The sequence below is a fragment of the Carcharodon carcharias genome (assembly GCF_017639515.1).
Source record: "Carcharodon carcharias isolate sCarCar2 chromosome 18 unlocalized genomic scaffold, sCarCar2.pri SUPER_18_unloc_1, whole genome shotgun sequence".
Taxonomy (NCBI): domain Eukaryota; kingdom Metazoa; phylum Chordata; class Chondrichthyes; order Lamniformes; family Lamnidae; genus Carcharodon; species Carcharodon carcharias.
This window is the reverse complement of record NW_024470559.1, coordinates 1,052,365-1,065,278: the sequence shown is the minus strand read 5'-3', so window position 1 is coordinate 1,065,278 and position 12,914 is coordinate 1,052,365. Positions and strand designations below refer to the sequence as shown.

Sequence of the window (12,914 nt, the reverse complement as noted above, 5' to 3'; positions counted from 1 at the left end):
TTCTATGAGATAACATTACTGAAACTTTATAACAGTGAAATAATACCAACATATTTCACTCAATTTATGTGTATTGTTTTCAGAAAGGATTCACTGATCTTGAGAGTTGAATTCCCCTCTGATCCTGTGGTAGATGGAGGAGAGCCTATCGCCTTCTTGCAGGCAGACTGGATATTGACAGTCACAAAGCCCTCGCGATTGCCGCCTCTCCCATTTTCCAGTGATGTAACTGGTGGCTGCTATCTCCATGCAGATGCATGTGTCTCTGGCAGTGAAGCACTCCCTCAGTACTGAAACTCTGACAGTGCAGCACTCCCTCAGTACTGAAACTCCGACAGTGCAGCACTCCCTCAGTACTGAAACTCCGACAGTGCAGCACTCCCTCAGTACTGAAACTCCGACAGTGCAGCACTCCCTCAGTACTGAAACTCCGACAGTGCAGCACTCCCTCAGTACTGAAACTCCGACATTGCAGCACTCCCTCAGTACTGAAACTCCGACAGTGCAGCACTCCCTCAGTACTGAAACTCCGACAGTGCAGCAAGCCCTCAGTACTGAAACGCCGACAGTGCAGCACTCCCTCAGTACTGAAACTCCGACAGTGCAGCACTCCCTCAGTACTGAAACTCCGACAGTGCAGCACTCCCTCAGTACTGAAATTCCGACAGTGCAGCACTCCCTCAGTACTGAAACTCTGACAGTGCAGCACTCCCTCTGTACTGAAACTCCGACAGTGCAGCACTCCCTCTGTACTGAAACTCCGACAGTGCAGCACTCCCTCAGTACTGAAACTCCGACAGTGCAGCACTCCCTCAGTACTGAAACTCCGACAGTGCAGCACTCCCTCAGTACTGAAACTCCGACAGTGCAGCACTCCCTCAGTACTGAAACTCCGACATTGCAGCACTCCCTCAGTACTGAAACTCCGACAGTGCAGCACACCCTCAGTACTGAAACTCCGACAGTGCAGCACTCCCTCAGTACTGAAACTCCGACAGTGCAGCACTCCCTCAGTACTGAAACTCCGACAGTGCAGCACTCCCTCAGTACTGAAACTCCGACATTGCAGCACTCCCTCAGTACTGAAACTCCGACAGTGCAGCACTCCCTCAGTACTGAACCTCCGACAGTGCAGCACTCCCTCAGTACTGAAACTCCGACAGTGCAGCACTCCCTCAGTACTGAAACTCCGACAGTGCAGCACTCCCTCAGTACTGAAACTCCGACAGTGCAGCACTCCCTCAGTATTGAAACTCCAACAGTGCGGCACACCCTCATTACCGACCCTCACAATTTAAACGGGACTGGCTCCGATCTCCGTTTGCAGATCCAGTGCTGCTGAGCACTGCACACAGCGTTAGCCCAGGCTCCTCGGCGCAGGGAGATGCAGTTCTTGAAAGCCTCCAGCTCGTAGTCGAAGTGACTGTCGGGGCTGCCTTGGTCCCAGAATCTAAGAGAGCGGGGTGGGGTGACGGGGAGGTGAAACAAAGAGAGTTTGTGAGTAAAAGTAAAACTTGTTCCCTGCCACCCCCGTTCCTCCCATTCACTAACCCTCAGGGGCAGCTGTGAAAGAGAGAAATCCCACCCAATTCCCAGGGGTGGCACCATCCAACACTCCCAGGACTGATACAGCACGGGGTTAGACACAAAGGAAATCTCCCTCTACAGCGTCCCCATCAAACACTCCCAGGGCAGGTGCAGCACGGGATTAGATACAGAGTAAATTTCCCTCTACAGCGTCCCCATCAAACACTCCCAGGGCAGGTACAGCACGGGGTTGGATACAGAGTACAGCTCCCTCCTCACCGTCCCCATTAAATACTGCCGGGACAGGTACAGCATGGGGTTAGATACAGAGTGAAGCTCCCTCTACACTGTCCCCATCAAACACTCCCAGGACAGGTACAGCACAGGGTTAGATACAGAAAAAAGCTCCCTCTACACCGTCCACATCAAATACTCCCAGGAATGGGACAGCACGGGGTTAGATACAGAATAAAGCTCCCTCTACACTGTCCCCATCAAACACTCCCAGGACAGGTACAGCACGGGGTTAGATACAGAGTAAATCGCCCTCTACACCGTCCACATCAAACACTCCCAGGGATTGGAGAGCACGGGTTTAGACTCAGTCAAACCGGACTTCTGGCCTTACTCTCCCCTGCTGGGCAAAGATTGCTGTTGTTCTCGTTCTGATCCCAGATTCACATGCACAGCTACTCCCCCCTGCTGCACACACTTTGGCCTCGCCCGGTACTCACATTAGGCCATCTTGTACAGTTGTCCCATCCACCCACATCCAAGTGGGTTCCAGCGGATTGTGCTTGATTCCAATCCAATATGCACGGCTCAGGTTGAACTGAGCCACGTATTCCTGGAAGGGCAAATAGCCAGTGAGAATCATTCATATCAAGTGCCAGGTGGAGAACATCTCCAATGAGACAGAATCCATCCATCACCCTTTGAGGTTCAATGCATCAGCATCACTGAATCCCCCACTTTCAAAATCTTGGAGTTTACCATTGACCAGAATCTGTACGGGAAACGCCCGATAAATACTGTAGCTACAAGAGCAGGTCAGAGGCTTGGAACTCTATCGAGAGCAACTCACTTCCTGACTCCCCAAGTCTGTCCAACATCTACAAGGCAGAAGTCACGAGTGTGGTGGAATGTTCCCCACTTGCTGGCATGAGTGCAGCTCCAGCAACGCTCAAGAAGCTTGACACCATCCTGGAGAAAGCAGCTGGCTTGATCGGCACCCCATTCACAAACATTCACCCCCTCCAACACCGACATGCAGCAGCAGCGTGTACCGTCTACAAGATGCACTGCAAGAATTATCCTTAGACAGCACCTTCCAAATACACTGCCACTACCATCTAGCAGGACAAGGGGCAACACCACCACATGAAGGTCCCTTCCAAGCCACTCACCATCCTGAATTGGAATTATATCGCCCGATCCTTCACTGTTACTGGGCCAAAATGCTGGAATTCCCTTCCTAACAGCACTCTGGGTGTGCCCATAGAACATGGACTGCAGCTGTTCAAGAAGGCAACTCACCACCATCTTCTGAAGGGGTACTGAGGAGGCAGTGGTGCAGTGGCATTGTCACTGGACTTGTCACTCAGAGACCCAGAGTTGTGCTGTGGGGTCCTGGGTTCAAATCCCACCAGGGCAGGTGGAGAAATTTGAATCTAATAAAATAAATCTGGAATTAAAGTCTCATGATGACCTTGAAAACCCACTTGGTTCACTCCTGCCCTTCAGGGAGGAAATATGACCCCCTTACCTGGTCTGGTCTACATATGACTCTATACCCAAAGCAATGTGGTTGGCTCTGAAATGCCCTTTTAACAAGGGCAATTAAGGATGGGCAGTAAATACTGGCCCAGCCAGCGATGCCCACATCAGATGAAAGGTTTGTAAAGAAGATGGGTCGTCATAGTGAACATTTTTCTAGCTGGGGTGAAGCCACGGGCAGAATATAATTGGCCAAATAATTGGGTGTGTGGGTGAACAGGCAGGCGTGGAGATAGAGGAATCTTAATACAAAGATGGTTAGACAATTGAATTAGATAGCGCTTTCAAATAGCAAGGACAGGCACAGGGGCTGAATGTCTACTTTCTACACTGTTATATTCAATCATTCTATAGTGGGGAAAATCTCCCTCTGCATTGTGCCCATCAAACACTCCCAGGACAGGTACGGCATGGAGTTAGACATAGAATACAGCTCCCTCTACACCGTCCCCATCAAACACTCCCAGGACAGGTACAGCATCGAGTTAGATATAGAATACAGCTCCCTCTACACCGTCACCATCAAACACTCCCAGGAAAGGTACAGCACGGGGTTAGATACAGAGTAAAGCTCCCTCTACACCGTCCCCATCAAACACTCCCAGGACAGGTACAGCATCGAGTTAGATATAGAATACAGCTCCCTCTACACCGTCACCATCAAACACTCCCAGGACAGGAACAGCACGGGGTTAGATATAGAATACAGATCCCTCTACACCGTCACCATCAAACACTCCCAAGACAGGTACAGCATGGAGTTAGATATACAATACAACTCCCTCTACACCGTCCCCATCAAACACTCCCAGGACAGGTACAGCACGGGATTAGATATAGAAGACAGAACCCTCTAGACCGTCCCCATCAAACACTCCCAGGACAGGTACAGCACGGGATTAGATATAGAATACAGATCCCTCTAGACCGTCCCCATCAAACACTCCCAGGACAGGTACAGCATGGAGTTAGATATAGAATACAGCTCCCTCTACACCGTCCCCATCAAACACTCCCAGGTCAGGTACAGCACGGGGTTAGATACAGAGAAAGGCTGCCTCTGCACTGTCCCCATCAAACACTCCCAGGACAGGTACAGCACAGAGTTACATACAAAGTAAAGCTCTCTCTACACTGTCCCCAAAAATCACTCCCAGGACAGGTACAACATGGGGTTAGATATAGAATACAGCTCCCTCTAAACAGTCCCCATCAAGCACTCCCAGGACAGGTACAGCATGGGGTTAGATATAGAATATAGCTCCCTCTAAACCATCCCCATCAAACACTCCCAGGACAGGTACAGCATGGGGTTAGATACAGAGAAAAGCTGCCTCTACACTGTCCCCATCAAACACTCCCAGGACAGGTACAGCACAAGGTTACATACAAAGTAAAGCTCCCTCTACACCGTCCTCATTAAACACTCCCAGGACAGGTACAGCATGGGGTTAGATATAGAATACAGCTCCCTCTAAACTATTCCCATCAAACACTCCCAGGAGAGGTACAGCATGGGGTTAGATACAGAGAAAAGCTGCCTCTACACTGTCCCCATCAAACACTCCCAGGCCAGGTACAGCACAAGGTTACATACAAAGAAAAGCTACCGCTACACTGTCCCCAACAATCACTCCCAGGACAGGTACAGCACGGGGTTAGATACAGATTAAAGTTCCCACTACACTGTCCTCATCAAGCACTCACAGGACAGGTACAGCACGGGGTGAGATACAGAGTAAAGCTCCCTCTACACTGTCCCCATCAAACACTCCCACGACAGGTAGTGCACGGGGATAGGTCCATAGTAAAACTCTCTCTACACTGTCCCTATAAAACACTCACAGGACAGGTACAGCATGGGGTTAGAAAAGAGTAATGCTGCCTCTGCACTGTCCCCATCAAACACTCCCAAAACAGGTACAGCACGGGGTTAGATACAGAGTAATGCTGCCTCTGCACTGTCCCCATCAAACATTCCCAGGACATGTACAGCACGGGGTTAGATACAGAGTAAAGCTCCCCCTACACTGTCCCCATCAAACACTCACAGTACAGGTACAGCACGGGGTTAGATACAGCGTAAAATTCTCTCTACACTGTCCCTATAAAACACTCCCAGGACAGGTACAGCACGGGTTAGATACAGAGTAAAGCTCCCTCTACACTGACCCCTCAATCACTCCCGTGACAGGTTCAGCACAGGGTTACATACAAAGTAAAGCACTGTTCCCATCAAACAATCCCAGGACAGGTACAGCACGGGGTTAGATACAGAGTAATGCTGCCTCTGCACTGTCCCCATCAAACACTCCCAGGACAGGTACAGCACGGCGTTAGATATAGAGTAATGCTGCCTCTGCACTGTCCCCATCAAACACTCCCAGGACAGGTACAGCATGGGGTTAGATACAGCGTAAAACTCCCTCTACACTGTCCACATCAAACACTCCCAGGACAGGTACAGCACGGGGTTAGATACAGCGTAAAACTCTCTCTACACTGTCCCCATCAAACATTCCCAGGACAGGTACAGCATGGGGTTAGATACAGAGTAAAGCTCCATCTACACTGTCCCTATGAAATACTCCCAGGACAGGTACAGTCAGGGTCAGGTTTTTCTTACCTGTTCCTCCTGGCTGCTAATCAGCAAGAGCTCGGAGCCCTGCGATATGCAGTTCTGTCGACTTTCCGCCCAGCCCAGGATGGTCTTTGAGAAGTAGTAGCAGTTGCCCTTGCAAGGGGCCCAGTTCTTATGGCACAATTCAGTGGTACAATCTGGGGGTGCCAGGGAAAGAATGAAACCAGACATGATGAGGAAAAGACCGACATTACAAGTGTTGAATGTAGGAGGACAAACCCACACCATGACAGCACTACAGACTCTGCATCATACACTGACCAATGGCCCTCAGTCTGGGTGGTGGAGGGGGAACGAGCGCATGCCAGAGAGGAGAGTGGAGAGAGAGAGTGTGGGAGAGTGAGAGTGTGGGATGGTGTCTGGGAGAGAATGTCACTGAGTTTGAGTGAGTGATATTGTATTAATGGTAATAATTGACAGTGTGTGCAAGAGGCGCAAAGCGACAGCGCCAGGGACAGCGTGAGGGGCAAAGCGACAGCGCCAGCGCTGGCCTGAGGGGCAAAGCGACGGCGCCAGGGCGCGTTTGTCAGTCAGAGCGAGTGCCAGAGTGTGTGCGTCCAATGTGAGCGCGAGACAGAGAGCGTGCGCGTCCAATGTGAGCGCGAGACAGAGAGCGAGCATGTCCAACGTGAGCGCGAGACAGAGAGCGAGCGCGTCCAACGTGAGCGCGAGACAGAGAGCGAGCGCATCCAACGTGAGTGGGAGACAGAGAGAGAGCGGGTCCAATGTGAGTGAGAGACAGAGAAGAGCGGGTCCAATGTGAGTGAGAGACAGAGAGCGAGCGGGTCCAATGTGAGTGGGAGACAGAGAGCGAGCGGGTCCATCGTGAGTGTGAGACAGAGAGTGAGCGGGTCCAATGTGAGTGAGACAAAGAGCGAGCATGTCCAATGTGAGTGGGAGACAGAGAGTGAGCGCGGCCAATGTGATTGAGAGACAGAGAGCGAGCTCGTCCAATGTGAGTGAGAGACAGAAAGCAAGCGGGTCCAATGTGAGTGAGAGACAGAGAGCGAGCGCTTCCAATGTGAGTGGGAGACAGAGAGCGAGCGGGTCCAATGTGAGTGAGAGACAGAGAGCGAGCGGGTCCAATGTGAGTGGGAGACAGAGAGCGAGCGGGTCCAATGTGAGTGAGACAGAGAGCGAGCGGGTCCAATGTGAGTGGGAGACAGAGAGCGAGCGGGTCCAATGTGAGTGGGAGACAGAGAGCGAGCGGGTCCAATGTGAGTGAGAGACAAAGAGCGAGCACAGCCAATATGAGTGAGACAGAGAGGGAGCGGGTCCAATAAGAGTGTGAGACAGAGAGCGAGCGCGTCCAACGTGAGTGTGAGGCAGCGAGCGAGCGTTCGTGTGTGTGAGGATTAAGGGAGAGAGTGTGAGAGTGAGTTTGATGGAAGGTGTGAGTGCATCTCTGCGTCTGTGTGTGCAAGTGAGTGTGTGGAGGTGTGAGTGTGTTTGTGGGCTGCACATTTTGCATGAGCTCCGAACAGGATGTGCAGCTGAGTTAGTCCCCCCACACCCAACGCCCCCCCCCCACCCCCTCCCCAAATAACAGCACAGACAGAGAACTGGGGGTGGGATGCGAAGCAGAAGCCGAGCGAGTGAGGAGGCATTTCTTTGGAAAGCAGTGGGGGTTGTGGAAATGGGCTGGGGGTGAAATGGTTGCAGAGGGAGAGAGGGAGGGAACCTCCTGCTGTCTGGTTGTGAGCAATAACAGGCCCAAAACTTACTGATCATCTTGCAGAAGGAGAGCAGCCAATTCCTGAAGGTGTCTTGGTAATGAGCACAGTCAGAGGGTGTGCGCTCCTGCTGCATGGAGTCTCTGACCTCACTGTAACTGCTGAGGGCAGAGTCCAGGGCTGTTTGTTTCAACAAGATCTCCTGTTTCATCCGCTCACCTGTTGACAGAGCAGCCGAGGGAATGAAAGGATAGCAGGTATCTCTAGCCCCGAACACTATACTCCCCTCCCCACCCCGTGGAACACACACATCCCCACCCAGGAACCCCCCCTAACACGGGATACAGGCACCACCCCCAACCCCCAGTCCTGTCAAACTGCTTCAGGAACGTGTTCAGCGCTGGGACAGGGGGCAGCGAGGAAGCAGAATTTCTGCACGGCAAAAGTCACCAAAACAGCTTGGTGATCGTGAAAAGACAACCTGTTTGCTCCGGCTCTTTTCTCCCTCCGTCCATGGGGTGTGGATTTCACTGGCTGGGCTAGCATTTATTACCCATCCCAAATTGCCCCCTTGGGAATGTGGTGGTGAGCTCCCTTCCACCGCTGCAGTCCATGTGGTGTAGGTACACCCACAGTGCTGTTAGATTCCGCAGCGCTGTTGAAGGAGCCTTGGTGAGTTGCTGCAGTGCCGATCAAGCAGTGCTGCTTTGTCCCGGGTGGTGTTGAACTTCTTCAGTGTTGTGGGGGTTTGCACTCATCCAGGCAAGTGGAGAATATTCCATCACAATCCGGAATTGTGCCTTGCAGATAGTGGACAGGCTTTGGGGAGCCAGGAGGTGAGTTACTCGCCACAGGATTCCCAGTCTCTGACCTGCTGGATGGATAATGGTTGGCCACAAGACAGGCGGGGAGATCTCACGCCCTGTTCTGACACGAGTTGGCATGGGATCATTCAATTCCAGCCCAGAAGGAGCAAGGCAGCATCAGTTTAATATATAAACCGACACGCCCTCACAACTGACCCTCCAACAGGGCGCCGCTCCCTCAGCGCCGACCCTCCGACAGGGCCACGGTCCCTCAGCGCCGACCCTCCGACAGGGCCGTGCTCCCTCAGCGCCGACCCTCCAACAGGGCCGCGCTCCCTCATTAGTGATAGTATTCGCACCGTGTACTGCCACCAGGCTTAATCACCCCCGCTATGTCTCTGCCCCATTCTATCTGCTGCTGACACCCTCTTCTCCATTCTCTCTGTCTCTGTACCACCGCCTCACGTGTAGTGGTCTTGTCCCTGGTAGCGTCAAGACCCAGGATAATGTTCAGGGGAGCAGGGCTCGAATCACAGGTGGGGATGGTAGAATTTTAATTAAATAAAATCTGCAATTAAAAGTCAAATGATGGAAATCTGCTGCCCTCACCTGGTCTGGCCTACAAGTGACTCCAGACCCACAGCAAAGTGGCTGATTCTTACCTACTCTCTGAAATGGCCTAGTAATCCACTCAGTTGCACCAAACCACTACAAAGTCACAATTAGGGAACGAAACCGGATGGACCACTGGATTGACCTAGGCACTGGAAACAACAACAGGAATCTCAGCCCTGTGGACCATGAAAAATCCTCCTTCCTAACACCTGGGGCCAAGTTCTCACATTGGGGGAATTGTCTCCCAGACAAATCAAGCAATACCCTCACATAGCCATCACAGATGTCAGTCTTCAGCCAAATCGATACACTCAATGTGATATAAAGACCGGCTGAAGGCAAATGGATACTGCAAAGGCTCTGGGCCCTGACAATATTCTGGCATTAGTACAGGAGGCCTGTGCTCCAGAACTCGGCGCACCCTTAGACAAGCTGTTCCAGTTCAGCTATAACACTGGCTCCTACCCAGCTTTGTGGAAACATGCCCAGGTGTTTCCAGTACACAAAAAGCAGGACAAATCCAAACCGGACAATTACCGCCCCATTAGTCTACTCTCCATCATCAGTAAAGTGATGGAAGGGGTCATCAGCAGTGCTATCAAGTGGCACTTGCTTAGCAATAACCTTCTCACTGACACTCAGTTAGGTTTCTGACAGGGTCACACAGCTCCTGATCTCATTACAGCTTGGTTCAGACATACACCCAAGAGCTGAACTCCCAAGGTGATGTGAGAGTGACTGTATTTGTTATCAAGACAGCATTTGATCATGTCTGGTATCAAGGGCTCCTTGCAAAACTGAAGTGAACTGTAATCAGGGGGAAATTCTCTGCTGGTTGGAGTCATACCAAGCACAAAGGAAGATGGCTGTGGTTGTTGAAGGTCAGTCACCTCATCTCCAGGAGTTCCTCAGGGTCGTGTCCTCAGTCCATCCATCTTCAGCTGCTTCATCAATGACCTTACTTCCATCATCAGGTCAGAAGTGGGGATGTTCACTGATGATTGCACAATTTTCAGAACCATTCATGACTGCTCAGATAATGAACAGTCTATCTCCAAATGCAGCAAGACCCGGACAATATCCTTAGCATTGCTGAATCCCCCACTATCAACATCCTGGGGGCTACGATTTAGCAGAAACTGAGTTGGACTAGCCATATAAACACTGTGGTTAAAAGTGTAGGTCAGAGGCTGGGAATCCTGCAGCGAATAACTCATTTCCTGACTCCCCAAAGCCTATCCACCATCTACAAGGCACAAGTCAGGGGTGTGATGAAATACTCTCCACTTGCCTGGCTGAATGCAGCTCCCACAACACAGAAGAAGCTAAACATGGTCCATGACAAAACAGCCCAATTGTTTGGCACCACGTCCACAAACATCCACTCCCTCCACTGCCGACGCACAGTGGCAGCAGTGTGTACCATGTAGAAGATGCACTGCAGAAACTCACCGAGGCTCCTTAGACAACACCTTTCAAACCCACAACCACCTAGAAAGACAAGGGCAGCAGACACATGGGAACACCAACAACTGGAAGTTCCCCTCCAAGCCACTCACCATCCTGACTTGGAAATATATCAGTACTTCCTTCACTGTCGCTGGGTCAAATTCCTGGAACTCAATCCCTAACAGCATTGTGGTTTTACCTACACCACATAGACTGCAATGGTTCAACAAGGCTGCTCAGCACCACCTTCTCTAGGGCAATTAGGGGTACGCAATAAATGCTGGATCTGGCCAGCGATAACCACATCCCATAATTACATTAAGATGAAAATATCTACCCAGCTTTCTCTCTCTATCCTTGTCCCGCTTGCTTAGTCTGTATCTCTGTCCCATTCATTCACCATATAAGTCCCATTTGCTCTCTCTGTCCTGCCCACTGACGGTATATCTGCCCTGTTCTCGCTCCCTGCCCAGCTCACTGTGTGTGCCTGTGCCTCATGCACCCGAGCTCCGCCCTGCTCACTCTATATTGCCTCAGTGATATAGCTGCTCTTACCTTCACTGTACAAGATACCGGCAATGATTGCACAGAGAGCAGCAATAGCTAGTGAACCAATTGCAAGCTTCTTCCACCCGCTCCCACAAACCAGCTGCCAGGATGTCTCTGCAAAGACACAGTCAAAGGAAAGCTCATTCCGGGAATGGGAGAATCACTGATGGATGTGGAAGGGTTGCAATGCCAACTGATCCATGGACTTAATACACAGAACTAACAGCGATCTACACTGTCACCATAAAACACTCCCAGGACAGGTACAGCACGGTGCAAAATAGAGAATAAATCTCACTCTACACTCTCCCCATCAAACACTCCTAGGACAGGTACAGCACGGGGTTAGATACAGAGTAGAGCTCGCTCTACACTGTCCCCATCAAACACTCCCAGGACAGGCACAGCACGGGGTTAGATACAGAGTAAAGCTTCCTTGACACCGTCCCCAACAAACACTCCCAGGACAGGTACAGCACGGGGTTAGATACAGAGTAAAGCTTCCTTGACACCGTCCCCAACAAACACTCCCAGGACAGGTACAGCACGGGGTTAGATACAGAGTAATGCTCCCTCTGCACTGTCCCCATCAAACACTCCCAGGACAGGTACAGCACATGGTACGATATTGTATAAAGCTCCCTCTACACAAGCGCCATCAAACAATTCCAGGTCAAGTACTACAATGGGATTAAATACAGAGTAAAGCTCCCTCTACACTGTCCCCATCAAACACTCCCGGGACAGTTACAGCACGGCTTTATATACAGAGTAAATCTCCCTCTACACTCTCCCCATCAAACACTCCCAGGACAGGTACAGCACGGAGTTAGATACTGAGTAAAGCTCCCTCTACACTGTCCCCATGAAACACTCCCAGGGCAGTTATAGCACGGAATTAGATACAGAGTAAAGCTCCCTCTACACTGTCCCCATCAAACACTCCCAGGACAGGTACAGCACGGGTTTATACACAGAGTAAATCTCCCTCTACACTGTCCCCATCAAACACTCCCAGGACAGGTACAGCACGGGGTTAGATACAGAGTAAAGCTCCCTCTACACTGTTCCCATCAAACGCTCCCAGGACAGGTACAGCATGGAGTTAGATACAGAGTAAAGATCCCTCTACACTGTCCCCATCAAACACTCCCAGGACAGGTACAGCACGGGTTTATATACAGAGTAAATCTCCCTCTACACTGTCCCCAGCAAACACTCCCAGGACAGGTACAGCATGAAGTTAGATACAGAGTGAAGCCACACAGCCTGCACTGGTGTCCATACCTTCCTGGGTCTCGGTCAGCGAGTCACGGGTCTCTTCCTCACCTATCTGGTCATCATCCACGTCCGGCCGCGTGTTCCTTTCGCTCCACTTCAACCTGCCTCTGGGCTGACCCAGTGAGCGCTCCTCCAGCGAGCTGTCGTCCTCCCGCTGCCTCCGTCTGTACCAACCCTCATCATCCGCCATGTGGGGATAACTCTCCTCCTCTGCATCCCCACCTGGCTGATTTACCAATCAGTTCAGACCGATTGTTCCAGCGCTCTTGTTACACTTGGCCACACATCCTTCACTCCAGTTTTCTTTGCCTCACCTACACTTCCTGTTTGTTCTAAATATCAATTCGTACAAAGTAAAGGGGGGGATTATTGTTCTATATCTGCAATCACCTGGACCAAATCGCGTTTGGACTGAACCAAGCCCTGTGCCTCACTTTGCAATGAAGGATTATCGCTGCCAATGTAGTTGAGATGAATTTCAGATCGAATGGTGAACGAAGGCCTTTAATTCTCGACTTTGCCTGAAGTGCAGCTTTTAAAATTAATCATTCGCTCAATAATTGTTTCTAATATTCAGGAATTATGTGTTAACATTAA

At 51.0% G+C, this 12,914-nt stretch overlaps 2 protein-coding genes across 2 annotated transcripts; both read right to left on the bottom strand.

Moving 5' to 3' along the window:
* Positions 1–1,279: 1,279 nt before the first annotated feature.
* Positions 1,280–2,413, bottom strand: LOC121273423 (CD209 antigen-like protein C). Its single transcript, XM_041180603.1, has 2 exons — positions 2,262–2,413; positions 1,280–1,450 (listed from the first exon to the last, which is right to left on the bottom strand). Exons 1-2 carry the CDS (start codon positions 2,402–2,404, stop codon positions 1,288–1,290), a joined length of 306 nt encoding a protein of 101 aa, XP_041036537.1. The 5' UTR covers positions 2,405–2,413; the 3' UTR covers positions 1,280–1,287.
* Positions 2,414–2,455: 42 nt separating this feature from the next.
* LOC121273418 (asialoglycoprotein receptor 2-like) lies at positions 2,456–12,507 on the bottom strand. Its single transcript, XM_041180601.1, has 5 exons — positions 12,324–12,507; positions 11,043–11,150; positions 7,669–7,836; positions 5,930–6,081; positions 2,456–2,533 (listed from the first exon to the last, which is right to left on the bottom strand). The coding sequence occupies exons 1-5, from the start codon at positions 12,505–12,507 to the stop codon at positions 2,456–2,458; spliced, it is 690 nt and encodes a 229-aa protein (XP_041036535.1).
* Between the last annotated feature and the right edge of the window lie 407 nt (positions 12,508–12,914).

What these genes read in the sequence shown, in the direction of transcription:
- LOC121273423 (XM_041180603.1), bottom strand. Translation starts at nt 2,404, where the DNA reads ATGATTCTCACTGGCTATTTGCCCTTCCAGGAATACGTGGCTCAGTTC. An exon ending in ACTGTACAAGATGGCCTAAT is followed by an intron (nt 1,451 to 2,261) that starts GTGAGTACCGGG and finishes CCGCTCTCTTAG; the next exon opens with ATTCTGGGACCAAGGCAGCC.
- LOC121273418 (XM_041180601.1), bottom strand. Translation starts at nt 12,507, where the DNA reads ATGGCGGATGATGAGGGTTGGTACAGACGGAGGCAGCGGGAGGACGAC. An exon ending in GCTGACCGAGACCCAGGAAG is followed by an intron (nt 11,151 to 12,323) that starts GTATGGACACCA and finishes GTGTCTTTGCAG; the next exon opens with AGACATCCTGGCAGCTGGTT. An exon ending in CTCCTTCTGCAAGATGATCA is followed by an intron (nt 6,082 to 7,668) that starts GTAAGTTTTGGG and finishes TGGCACCCCCAG; the next exon opens with ATTGTACCACTGAATTGTGC.